This window comes from Phodopus roborovskii, unplaced genomic scaffold (assembly GCF_943737965.1).
Source record: "Phodopus roborovskii unplaced genomic scaffold, PHOROB, whole genome shotgun sequence".
Classification (NCBI taxonomy): Eukaryota; Metazoa; Chordata; class Mammalia; order Rodentia; family Cricetidae; genus Phodopus; species Phodopus roborovskii.
In genome coordinates, this window is record NW_026126636.1 from 11,753,696 (window position 1) to 11,766,784 (window position 13,089).

The window sequence follows — 13,089 nt, forward strand, 5'->3', positions numbered from 1 at the left end:
ACCTGTCTGTGTCATCTCCGTTCCTCCCCCTCTCACCACACACAAGCAGCATCCCGTCCATACAAGGGCCCAGAGATGCAGTCATCGCTACAAATAGCCACAGGCTGGCAGACCTGGGGGGAGGGGGGCAGGAATGTTGGGCGGCAGCTCTTCCAAGTTCACAGGCTCAGCCTGCTCAGGGAACCTCGCAGAAGGCAGGAAACTGCCACCAGAGTGCCCAGGTATGATGAGAACCGCTCCCAAAGCCCCTGCCCCGCCACCAAAACACTCTCCCTAACAACCCTCGGAGGTAGATGTTGTTAGCTCCATTTCAAAGGTGTGGAAACTGAGGCAGCAGGTATTGGAGTGTGGCTGCCTCTGAGCTGAGGACAAGGTAGGAAGGATCAAGGCTACCCAGTGTGGTGACGCACACACAGCTCTGACCCCAGCACTCAGGAAGCTGGGGCAGGAGGATGGTTGAGTTCCAGGCCATCCTCATAGCAAGACCTAGAGTCAAAACAAAACAATTTGGGGCTTGAAGATGTGGACCAGTTGGTAGAATGCTTGCCTAACATGCACCAAGCCCTGGGTTCTACTCTCAGTCCTGTAAAAATGGCACGGCGGTGCATGCCTGCAATCCCAGCAACGGAGTGGCGGAGGTGGATCAGGAGCTGAATGTCACCCTTGGCTAGAGACCAGCCTGAGCTACATGAGACCCTGTCTCGACTCCCCCCTCCCCCAACTGCAAGTGTCCTAGGAGTCAGTCTTGAGCTGAGCGGTCTGGGGTTCTGAAGACAAATTCCCAAGCCTACAGGTGGTTGAACACAACTAGCTGCGCTTGTGCACACACACACAGGCGAGTGCACACACCTCAGGATGCGTGCACCACACACCCTTGCCACCACTACCCTCACAACCCCTCTCCAGGCTCCCTCCCTCCACAGGACAGGTGACAGGTGCTGGATGCTGGGCACAAAATGGTGCGGCAGGGAAAGAGGGATCCTCTGCCAGGAGCTGGTGTCCACTGCCAGCTCTGGCAGGACACTCTTGGGCCTGATGCCAGGAGGGGGAAGTTCCAGCTCCCCGAGGCCTTCCCACGCCTGGGCCTGGCTTCTTCTAGATCCTGGAGCCTGGGAAGTTGGGGACTTGGTATGGGATCTCCCAAGACCTGGAGGGCGCTCAACTTTGCAGGGAAGGAAGGTGGACAGACTTTACAGTTGGATTTCCCTGGTTGGAGTGACTGGTACCTATGCAACCCCCTCAATACATGCAGTCTCGAAGGAAGCCCACTCAGGCCCCACCCCCAGCCTGGATTCACCCTGAGACTCACCAACCCCACTGACCCCAGTTCTATTCCTGGTCTGGGGCTGGGAAGGCCCAGCTTGGCTACCTTCCTCTGGGTCTTGGGCAGGAGGCTCTGAGGGAATCATGGGGTGGTAACTGCCTGTCTCACCCCTCCTGGGCTGTTTAAGTGAGCTGTACCCAATAGCCACTTCAGCATGGTATATCTCTTGTGACCTGTCTGCCTTGGCCTAACTTTGGCACCCCATCCCCACCAGAATCTACGCTCAAGTATGTTCTGCTAGGAGCTAGCCCCGTCTAATCACCCCCACCCCCACCCCAAGACTACCTGTTCCAGTTGGGACCAGTAACACCATCACTTCTACCTCTGGGCTGAGGGAGTCTGCAGACCCCTTACTGCTAAACCGGAGATGCTAAAAAGCAACCCAAATCCCCGAAGATTCCCTCAGTCTCCGTGGGTTTCCCAGGAGATTCACCAGAGTCAGAAGTGCCCTGGTCAGAGTTCTCACTCCCTTGACTGTTGATGGGCCATCTGTGCTTCATCCTAGGTGGAGACAATGAGCCCAGAAGCCTCTGGCTCAGGGTGGCCTCAGCAGCATCGGCCTGGCACCACACTACCTGGGTTTAGCTCACCAGTACAGAGAAAGGCTCCATGGCTCTCAAAAATGCAAGCCAACCATCCCCCCTCCATCGCAACTTCCTTCCTTCCCTCTGGGTCTAATCTTGGACTCTCACTGTGGAGTTACCCTCCTCAGTTCTTTGGGGGTGAATTCAGCAGAACTTGGCATACAGTAAGTGCTCAATAGATGCTTGCCAGGCACAGGAAATGAAGACAGAAGCTAGGACAGCTTTGTTGCTCTGCATGTATAAATAGTCTTCAGGGGACCAACACCTGATGGGACTGCAGGGGGTCACGCTGAGAACATCCCTTTCCCAGTGGCTCGGAGGGGCGATCGATCGGCTAGGGTTGCACAGCACACCAGGGTGAGTCAGGGGCTTCCAGCATCCCCGAGTGCGGGGGGGGGGGCGGGGGACGGGGGGGGGAGTGCTGCTTTTCTCAGACGCTTCCCCCACATCACTGTCGGACAGAGACGCCCAGGCTGGAGAAGAGGGAGTGCTCAGGAGGCTGGGGGCTCCTCAGGCCTGGGACCCGCTCTGTCCCCGAGGCCCTGCTCGTGTTTCCTCTGCTCCACTTGACGACGAAGCCGGGTCAAGGCCAGCTCAGAGGCCTGGATCAGGCTGTGCTGGGGGGACAAAAAGGGAGGGTAAGCGGGGACAGTAGAGGGCATGCTAGACCCTTCTGTGGGCAGGGGCTCAGCCCCAGTGGGAGGGCGGGCGGACAGCAGACCCCAGGGTGTTGGGTGAAAATGGGCCTCCCCTCCCCGGTAGGAGTGGAGGTCAGACTCAGCAGGAGGGGCTCGGGCCAATTCCCTGTGGGCGGGGCAAAGCTCAGGCCCTAAATGCAAAGAGCTGAGGTTGGAAGCCAGTGTGAGAGGGGCCAAAGCAAGAGGACTTGTGCATTTTGGGACAGCCTTGGCTACACAGTATAACTCACTTTCCCAGCCCCCACAAGCTGGGTGGGCACAGCACACAGGGTTTGATACCAAGTGCCACACACATGAATAAGTGGGAAGAGAGAAAGAAAAAATACAAAAGTAACCTGTGCAATGGACAGATGGTGCTAAATGACATTAAGGAAATTTGAGGTTCAACTGTTAGAGAGAAGTTGAGGTTAGACCACAGTGGGAAGGACCAAGGTGAGGTCCTGGCAGCAAACGAGAGGTCAACAGATCAAGGACCACATAGAAGTGGAAAGCAGCAGGGGTTGAGGTGAGGCCTCAGAGAGGCTGCCCTGCGGCTTGTGAGCTGCAAGCTCAAGGCCCAGTAAGACACTCCACCTCAAGGCAGCGAGATGGAGATGATAGAGCAGGACACCTGAAATCCTCTGTGGCCTTACACACACAGACAGACAGACACACACCCCTGAAATCCTCCTTGGCCTACACACACACACACACACACACAAAGTGTAATGAAGAAGTCAGAAACTTACCAGTGAGCTGTGGTTAGACCACATTATCAAGGGAAGATGGGAAGGGAAAGCAGGCTAAGGTGGGAAAGGGTAGGCTGCATCCAAACAGAGACATCAAATACATTGAAGTAGATCAAGACCAGCCTGATGGCTAGCTCTAGGGATGGGGTAGACAACACGAGAATGACCAACAGAATTTGGAAGAAATGCCTGGAGACCATGGGCCTCAGGTGAAAGTAAGAATACGGCATGTGCACGGCCAGATGGCAAGGGCCTGTAGTCCCAGCTACTCCTGGGGCTGAGGCAGGGCTAGAGTGACAGTCTGTCTCAAAAACCAAGAGTTGGGGGTACGGCTCAACAAGAACATCTGCTGAGAATTCCCCAGTGAGGGGCTGGGGGCGTGGCTCGGTGGTAGAGCCCCTGCCTAGAATCCCCCAGTGAAGGGCTGGGGTGTGGCTCAGTGGTGGAGCCCCTGCCTAGAATCCCCCAGTGAGGGGCTGGGGGTGTGGCTCGGCGGTAGAGCCCCTGCCTAGAATCCCCCAGTGAGGGGCTGGGGGCGTGGCTCAGTGGTAGAGCCCCTGCCTAGAATCCCCCAGTGAGGGGCTGGGGGTGTGGCTCGGCGGTAGAGCCCCTGCCTAGAATCCCCCAGTGAGGAGCTGGGGGCGTGGCTCGGTGAAAGAGCTTTTCCCCTACAAATAAACAAATAAAGAGTGGTACCTGGAGGATGTGCACCCCTTTCAGGGATACCACAGCCAGCTCCCGAAGCCCATCCCCAGTCAGGTCCACATGGGCCATTGCCAGCAGAGGGCTGGCGAAGGTCCTACGCCACAATAGGCGGAAGCCTCTGCTGGCCTCAGGCAGCTCGTGGTACTTATAGCAGAGCAGCTCCTGTGGGCAGAGGGGTCAAGGTCACACAGGCCAAGGAGGGTCACTGTAGGATCACAGATGAGTGACAGGCTCATCTCAAGACCCACCTGTCCATAGGTGGCCACCAGGACTTCTGGCTGTCCATCGAGGTCCACGTCAGTGACCAGGCCACAGAGGACACTGTCGAACTGGTCGCTGCTGGGCAGGAGCAGTTGGTCTTCCAGGCCCTGGTTCAGAAGGTCCCTGAGGGTCCCCAACATGGGGTAATGGAAGGTCAGCTGGCAGGGCCCTCCTGCCTTTGGTTCCAGACTGTAGGTGATGCCCGATTAGCTCCCCCTGTGGTCCAGACACTTCCCTGGAGCTGTGTGTCTTTGTTTCCATGTTTGTAACTTTGAAGTTCCCACACAGAGCCAACCTGTCACTCCGGTGCATGGCCTTGGGTCCATCCTGCAGACCCCACCCTGGATGCCACACTGACCTTCCAGGTGCATACCCCTATGGTGGCTCTGGGAGACGCGGGCGCCCTGGTCCCTCACCTAAGGGCCTGGTGCCTTACGGAGCATGGGCAACTCTGCGCTTGCTCTGACATTTTCTCTCCCAAGCCAGAGTGTGCCAGAGCTGGACGGAACTAGCTCACAGGAGCTGGTGCCGGGAGCGTGTGGGCACATACTCGTACTTGAGTGAGGGGAGGAGGAGTGGGAGAGGTTGGAAGGGCGGGGATGTAGTCTAGTTGGTAGAGTGTAGATGACTGAAGCCCCGGGTTTAATCCAGCACCACACAGACTGTATTCATAGCACTCAGACGGCAGAGGCGGGGGGCTGAGAGTTCAAAGCCATCCTTAGCTATGTAGCTGGAGGGTAGCCTTGACTTCTTGAGATACTGCCTCACTCCCCAGCACACACAAAGCTGACTGTCTTTACAGTTTCACAATTTTGGGTGGCTTAAAATCCAAGATGACGGGAATACTGACACCAGGGGATTTGCCAAGCACTGTCAGCCTTCCTGACTGGGTGTCTGCTGGCACCCCTGACCCACCCATACCAGGGGTATGGGTATCTTTAAGGGTAGGAAGATATAGCCACCCTTAACAAACTTTCTACAAGACCCAGATGTGAGTACTCCTCCCTCCTCCCTGGTCACAGCATCCCTCCCGACCCTAACCACCCCAAAGGGTTGACAAGGTTAGACCACACACACAGGCACGAGGTTGGACTGCACCCAGAGTGCACTCACCAGTACACTACAGCTGGCTCCAGCATGCTGGCAACAAGCAGACTGTATCCTTCCTGCTGTGGGCTGTCCTCAGCTGCTATGGAAGAGACGGGAGTTGGAGGGCCTACGGGGACAGGCTCTTCCTTGTCCCTTTCCCTCCTGCAGTGAAGAATGAAGGCTAGACCTCAGGACAAAGACCCAAGGTTGTGCCTCACAGGGAGGGTTAGAGGCTGGACTACACGAAATGACTGTGGCCCAGACATTAGACGGGTGTTAGATGAATATTAAAAAAAAAAAAAAAAAGTCTAAAGTTAGAACACAACAGGAGAGACAAAAGTTAGACCAGAGCTGAAGTCTAAGGTTAGACCACAGTATGAGGATTGGGCGGGGGGACACCCTGTTTAGAAGGCAAAGGGCAGGTCAAGGTGAATGTCAGTACAGGACAGACCAAGGTCAAGGAATGGGAAGAGAGTAGCAAGCACCAGGGGGTGGGACGAGACCATGATCGACAGAGCAGTTGTCAGTCAAAGGGAGAGAGGGCCGGGGTGGGGAGAGCCAGTGTGAGACAAAATGAGGGGTGAAGGTTAGACCACAAAGGGAAAGGTGTAAGCACAGTAAAGGTCCAAGGCTAGACTGCAGAGCAGAAAACAAGGTGGGATGCTAAAAGAAATGACCGGGGTGGTTGGAGGGGCACCAGAAGGGCGGAGCATGCGTGTGGACTCAGGGTGGGGAGAGCTGGGCTTGCAGAGCCCACCCTCCAGGCCTAGAGCAGAGCTCACCGCCAGGGCTGGACAGGCTGAACACAATCACTCGGGAGATGGGCCCGTCCTGCAGGACTGTCCATGTCTGCAAGACCTCTGTGTGGAGAGCAGGGGCTCAGGGGTCTGTCCCCGTTCCTGGGCTTTCCCCCACCCAGCCCAGGCCTGACCCTCACCTCGGTTCCTCTGGTCGACATGAGCCACACGCACATAACCACTCTGGCAGCCCAGAGCTGAGAGCCGCCGGGATGAGCCAGGCAGGTTGCGGACATCAAGCCAGAGGACACTGGTAGGAGGGCGATGGGCGGGTGGAAATACGTGGAGATGTCTCAGCATCAGGACCCCGCTGCCTGATTCTCTAGGGGGCCAGCCGCCATCACACATGCACACTGAGCCCCACTCTGCTTGCTCTGGGGACATGCACTCACGAGCAATTTCCTGAGAACATGCATGCTACCTTATTTTTTTTTTTTTTTTTTAAAGACAGAGTCTCATGTAGCTCAGGCTAGCTTCCAAGTCATGATACCATCAAGGATGAATTTGAACTCCCCACCTTCCTGTCTCTGCCACCTGAGTGCTGGGGTTACAGGTGCCTGGAATTTGTGGTGCTCTGGATTACGGAACCCAGGGTTTTTTGAGTATGCTAGGCAAGAGATCTACCAATTGAGTGACACCCCTCCATGCTTCCTAGTTTCTCTAAGGTTGTCCCTACTGTGTACTGTACTAGAGGGTGGCCTGCTCTATCTGGTCTCTGCGGTCAGGGCCCTGGTCCCTTCTTTGGGCCCAGCGTAGGGGGTGGGTGGGGTCCCCTCCTACCTACTAGTCAGGTTTGTGAGTTCTGGGAAGAGGTTTTCCACAGGCTGTTCCTCAAACTGATGTAGCTCCTCATTCTGGGGGAACGAGACCCACCCCAGAATAAGGGGTGGAGTAAGTCAACAGGCCATCACCGCAGGGAACCCTGCCGGATGATGCCCAGCCTGCCCACCTTACCTCCTTGTAGAGATGAATGGCTGGATCATTCCCACTCAGGAGAAAGACAGTCTCCAGCTGGTCCCCAACCTGGACTCTGAAAGCAGAGAAATCTAGAATGTGCTAGGACTTGACTGGAGTTGAATTCCTCCTGGGATTTAGAAATGCCACTGTCAGCTTATTTTGAGACAGGCTTTCATGTGTCCCAGGCTAGTATTGAATTCACTATATAGCCACAGCTGACCTTGAACTCCTGATCCTCCTACCTGTAACCACTCACACCCAGCCTGAGATATGTGTTTGTAAAAACAAAACTTTGAAGCCAGACAGTGGTGGCCCACGTCTTTAGTCCCAGCACTTGGGAGGCGGAGGCAGATGGATCTCAGTGAGTTTGAGGCCAGCCTGATCTACAAGGCGAGTTCCAGGACAGCCAGGACTGTCACACAGAAAAGCCCTGTCTCAGAAAACAAACAAACAAACAAACTTTGCCGGCATGAACACTAACATTCAGAGACTCAACTCGAATGCCAGTTGTGTGGCTTAGTGTTCTACAGACTTACGGACACCAACCCTGGAGTTCCACAACTTCGAGATCTCAGAATAGCCAAGTGCAGCTGCTGAGAGACCTGCCCTGACAGCCCCTGGCTGCTAGAATCTTCACTCGGTATAAGAGAGGGTCCTCTAGAATGAGCCTGCCAAACCTCACAGCAAGGGCTGATAAGATGGCTCAGTGGGTGAAGGCAACTTCCACCATTTGGGATCACTGGGATTCGATTCCCGAGACCACAGAGAGGAAGGAGAGCCCCAACTCCTTCGGGTTGTCTCTGACCTCCACCCCCATGCTGCGGGGCCCTCTTGCATCCAAGTAAATATAAAAGCATCTATCTTAGTGCTCAGGAGGCTGAGGAAGGTGGATCTATCCTGGTCTACATAGTGAGTTCTAAGACAGCTAGGGCACAAAGACTTTGTCCAAACAAAATAAAACAAAAAGTTCAGCAAACAAATAACAACAGAGAATCACACCACTGGAACCTCTTCCTTCTGGAACCTCAGGATTCTGAACCCTATTTTTTGTCTCCTCTGGCAGATCAGAACTGTTAGAAATCTCTACCCTGACTATCTCAAATCATGCTAATTCCTTCATCTGGAATATTCTAGATTCCAGATCTGCCAGGGTAATGCTTGCCTGTAATCCCAGCACTGGGAAGGCTGAGGTGGGTAAATTTCAAGTTCAAGGTTCACCTGGGCTATATATACAGTGAGGCTTTGATTCATAAGGTATGCACATACATGCATGTATACCAGTACATACTTGCAAAAGCACATGCATGTATTCCCCCCCCCACTCCCCAAACGCCTCATTTTTTTTATAACTCTCACCTGCTAGACTACAGAGGTTGGTCATTAGGACCGGTAGACCAAATACAACTCACTAAGTGCTTTTTTGTCAATAAAGTTTTATTGGCACAACCCCAGCCAGTCATCTAGTGTCAACTGCTGTTTGCTGCTCCAGTGGCAGAATTGTGTAGCTATGATACTGTCTAACCCTCCAAACTCAGCATTTACTAACTTAGCCTTGACAGAAAAAAAAAAAAAAATTGAAAAAAAAATGTCAATCCTTGTTATCAGTGGATTTCTGAATCCCTGGAGTAGAACTCTCATGCTTTGGGATTCTAGAACCTAAAGATTCTAGATACTTTGTATTGGCCCTCCTTACAAGTCCTTCTATAGATTCTCAGGAGCTGCTGGGCTTGTTACAATCTTTTCTTTTTTCTGTCTGTCTATCTGTCTTTTGAGACAAGGTCTATATAATTAGGTTAGCCTTTAAACTTATTATGCAGCCCAAGATGACCTTGACCAAAATTCTGATCTGGTCCTCCTGCCCCCATCTTCTCCCAAATGCTGGAATTAGAGGCACGCACCACCAAAACTAGTTTATGTGGTGTTGGGGATGGAACCCTGAGCTTTGTGTGTGCTAGGCAAATGTTGTACTGCCTGAGCTGCATCCCCAGCCTTCAACTGCATCTTTAAAATATGGGGACCTCGGAGCTTGTGGCCTCAGGTCTTGGAAGCAGCGATCCGGTACCTCTAGGGTTGAGTTCCAGCTGCTCAGTTAACTCTCTGGAATGAGCTGCCTGAGAGGTGACAATACGGTGGCCCCCTAGTCATCCTGCCTGCATTCTCTCCAGAAAGCAACCTCAGAGTAAGATGGTTGATGGCAGGCGGGTGTGTGGGTTCCAGTCTGCTACCGCCCCGTGAGACCCCACTTCCTGATTATTCTTCCCATCACTTCTTGGCCTCTTAACAGTACCTGTTTCTAACCCTTAGTCCATTAAAACCCTTTTGTTTCCCAGCTAGGGCAAATGCCTCAGAGGAAGATCACTCACTCCGCGTGGCACAACTGGAAAGGCGTGAACTGCAGTTCCAAATTCAGGCAGCTCTCTGCAGAAACGACACAAGCTGAGCTCAGCAGCACCTGCCAGCCCAGCGCACCCTCTCCCCCGGGCGCCACTCACCTGCAATGGAATCCAGGTTGTACTCGGAGCCAGGCTCATAGTCACAGTAAATGTTAAGGAAAGGACTGCCCTTGTCTCCTGAGTCCTAGGGGTGGAGACTGCCCTCAGCGGAGCTACAGGGGCGGGGAGGCATTTGGAGCAGATTCAGGGCACTTGGGGCGGGCCTGGTGGGTGTGGACAGGTGGAGGGTGCTGCGGTACCTTTATGAATGTGATGCCCACAACCAGGCCCCGCTTCGGGGGTGACTTGTTGAAGGTGTCGATGGAGACGATCTCCGCATCCACTGCAAGAGGGGTTCAAAGTTCACCGCCTGGGCAGGTGTCTACTTCTGCAAACCACACTGACTTCCTATCACTGCAGTAAAATCTGGGTCTGCGGGAGTCCTAACCACCAGTACCATGACCTCTGACCACCGAGTACCAGGCTGTTAACCTCTGTATTTGAGGAATGGACCCTAACTACTTTCAGGCCCTAACGACCTCTGCACCGGGCCCCAGTGATTACCAGGGGTTTCTGCCTGTTTTTTCTATCGAGGTAGGACTTCCATGTGTAGTCCTGGACTCGCTCTGTAGACCAGGCTGGACTCAAACTCGAGAGATCCGCCTGCCTCTGCCTCCCGAGTGCTGCGATTGAAGGCGTGCGCCACCGCCCGGTTTTTGATTGCCAGTTTTAACCCTGACCTCGCATCAGTTACCAACTCAGACTCCTCAACACCAGACTCCAGTCCCGCCCCCGACACCACAGCGCCACGCACCGGGGATGTAGTTGAATTGCAGTTCTTTGGCCACAGGCCGGATTTTCTGTCGGAGGTCTTGGTAGCGGAAGCCGAGCACCTTGCCTTTAAGAGTGGCGGCTAGCAACTCCCCTCGCCCGTCGGCTCCTCCTGCCAGTCCGTACACGTTGCTCTGCGAGGAGAACCGTGTGAAGCTGTCCTCGCGGAGCGGACAGGGTCCTGCCGCCACGGCTGCCTCCCCCATCCCGGCCCTCTGCGGTCAGTCCCAGCTGGCTTGCTGCTCTCCAGCCTGCTAGGGACCCGCCACTCGCGCGCACTGATGACGTCAAGAAGCTGCCGTCGGTGCCCTCTACCAAGATGGCGCCCGGCTTCCTGCGCCTGCGTGGTCTGTTCTTTCCCATTTCAGAGCTAAGGAAAGGGTCTTCCAGGACTTGACATGGGATATGGAGACCGTTCCGGGCCTGTTTTTAAGCGGTGTGGAAAGTAGAATACAAATAACCATGAGCCGGGGAGCGGGGAGGCGTTATGGAGCACGTCTGTGATTCCAGCACTGGGGACGTGGAGGCAGGTGGGCAGGAGTTCCAAGCTATCCTCTGCTACATAGTTTGGGCCCCCGCCTTGAGTATGTAGTTAAGTTTCCAGACAGCCTGCCTACATGAGATACCACCAGCCCCATTTTTCTCTTTCTCTTACACACACACACCACATACCCACACACGCACCACACATACCCACACACGCACATGCACGCACCTAAAAGTATACTCATTCCCCAACAACCACCATCCAAACAAGAAGTAAAAACTTAAGCACATTCTACCTGTCAATTTAATTAAAACTCATATCAAGCTGAGGCTGAGGGGCATCTTTTTTCTTTTTACAGACAGGATCTTGCTTCGTAGATTTGGCTGGGCTCAAACTTATGACACTCTTCTTACCTCTGTCCGCTAAGTGCTGAGAGCACAAACATGTCTTCCGTATGGGCATGTGTACTGTGTACCATGTCATGTGAACAGAGGTCAGGTCTCTCCACTACGTGGGTCCCGAGGATTGAACTCAGGCAGCCAGGCTTGGTGGCAAGTACCTTTACCTGCTAAGCCATCTTGCTGGCCCTAGAGTACTTTTAGATATCTGTTTTAAAGATGTAAGTAAATTCCCTAAGACCACACAGGTAGTAAGCAGCAGCTAGTATTAAACACAAATAAATTACAACTTCATACTTAAGCAATATTGCTTTTAAAATAGTAAAGTGTATTCTTCCCCCAGGGGAAAGATCAGTTAACCTGTCCATCCTGAGACCACCTGCTGATATTGAACATCCCTGACATTCTGCACAACCCACTCACATTGTACCTGCTGCCATCACACCCTTTACAGAGCTCCTCACAAACTCCTCTCCAGAACTGTGCAAAGGGCTTTACAGCGGATGAGCCCAGAGCTCAGGGAAAGCAGGGATGCTTCTTTTTTACAGTGATGCATTGAAAACCAGGTGCTCCCAGGGTGGAGGCCCTCAGGGGGCCTGCATTTGTTACTTCCTTGTCAGAATCAAACCTCAGTACCTAGAACACATGGCCCGATACAAAGCAGGCTCCGTAAACATGTTACAAAAATAAAACAACCCCTCCCCCGGAAAAAAAAACCCAAAACAACAACTATGGCCCAGGCAGATGGCTCAGATGGTAAAGGTGCTTGCAGTGCAAGACTCACAGCCCAAATTCAATCTGTGGAATCCAGAACTTCTGAAACCCCCACGACTCCTGTGGAGGTGGAGCTGGAAGCTCCAGTTAGCTTGGAGTACTCGGCATGGCAGTATACGGAAGTCCCTGTCTCGCCCATGTCTTCAATTTCAGTACTTAGGAGATGGAGGTAGGCAGAGCTCTGAGGTGAGGCCAGCCTGGTGTACAGCCAAAGTTAAATAGTGAGACCGTCTCAAAGGTTACAAAAAAAAAAAAAAGAGTTGACTGACAATGTCTTCTTACCCCCAACACGTGGGCCATGGCACATGTGCATACTCATACTTACAGACCTCCAACCATGTGGCAGGCCCTTGGCCATTATGTTGTTAGTACTGAGATCTCACATGGGCAGTCTTCAGACGTAATGTGGGTATGGAAGTAAGGAGCTGGAGAATTCCAGGTTCCCGGCTTGGTGAGGAAGAACCCCTGGCAGGTGGGCCTAGCTCTGTGCTCCCTGCTGGCACCTAGCAGTTGTCCTGTGAATTGAGGGACCTGAGGGCTGGCACGGCCTCTCAAATTTTGCGTCTGTGTGAATGTAATGAATGCATCGTGTGCCGTCCGTCCACACACATGGGAAGATGGGCCATCAGCTGCCCTGTTATCACCATTAGATCCTTGCTGAACCTGATCCTAGGCTTCTGGCCACCAAACCTTCTCTGTCAGTACCAAACCTTCCTGGGTTACACGTATATATGTGGTCATGCCAGTGTTTAGTTTTGTTTGTTAGACAGGGTTTCTCTGTGTGTGGCTCTGGCTGTCCTGGAACTCACTCTGTAGACCGGGCTGTCCTCAAACTCACAGAGATCAGCCTGCCTCTGCCTCCTGAGTTTGGGACTAAGGGTGTGCACCACCATGCCCAGCTATGCTGGTGCTTTTTAATGTGGGTGCTGGGGATCTGAACTTGGGTCTTCGTGCTTGTTGCATAAGTGCTTTGACCCTCTGAGCTGTCACTCCAGGTTGTGCAGTTTTTCTTCAGGCTGCTTCT

The 13,089-nt window shown here is 53.5% G+C and overlaps 1 protein-coding gene across 2 annotated transcripts; it reads right to left on the reverse strand.

Annotated features, from left to right (window-relative positions):
* Positions 1-2,375: 2,375 nt before the first annotated feature.
* On the reverse strand, positions 2,376-10,667 carry Kptn (kaptin, actin binding protein). 2 transcript variants are annotated; one of them, XM_051207252.1, is made up of 12 exons: positions 10,390-10,667; positions 9,836-9,918; positions 9,636-9,720; positions 9,507-9,561; positions 7,141-7,216; positions 6,967-7,040; positions 6,327-6,436; positions 6,172-6,249; positions 5,414-5,486; positions 4,288-4,423; positions 4,031-4,201; positions 2,376-2,525 (listed from the first exon to the last, which is right to left on the reverse strand). In XM_051207252.1, the coding sequence occupies exons 1-12, from the start codon at positions 10,610-10,612 to the stop codon at positions 2,400-2,402; spliced, it is 1,290 nt and encodes a 429-aa protein (XP_051063209.1). In that variant the 5' UTR covers positions 10,613-10,667; the 3' UTR covers positions 2,376-2,399. The 2 variants fall into 2 exon arrangements, with proteins under 2 accessions (XP_051063209.1, XP_051063208.1); XM_051207251.1 differs by having other exon boundaries at positions 5,414-5,489.
* Positions 10,668-13,089: the final 2,422 nt, after the last annotated feature.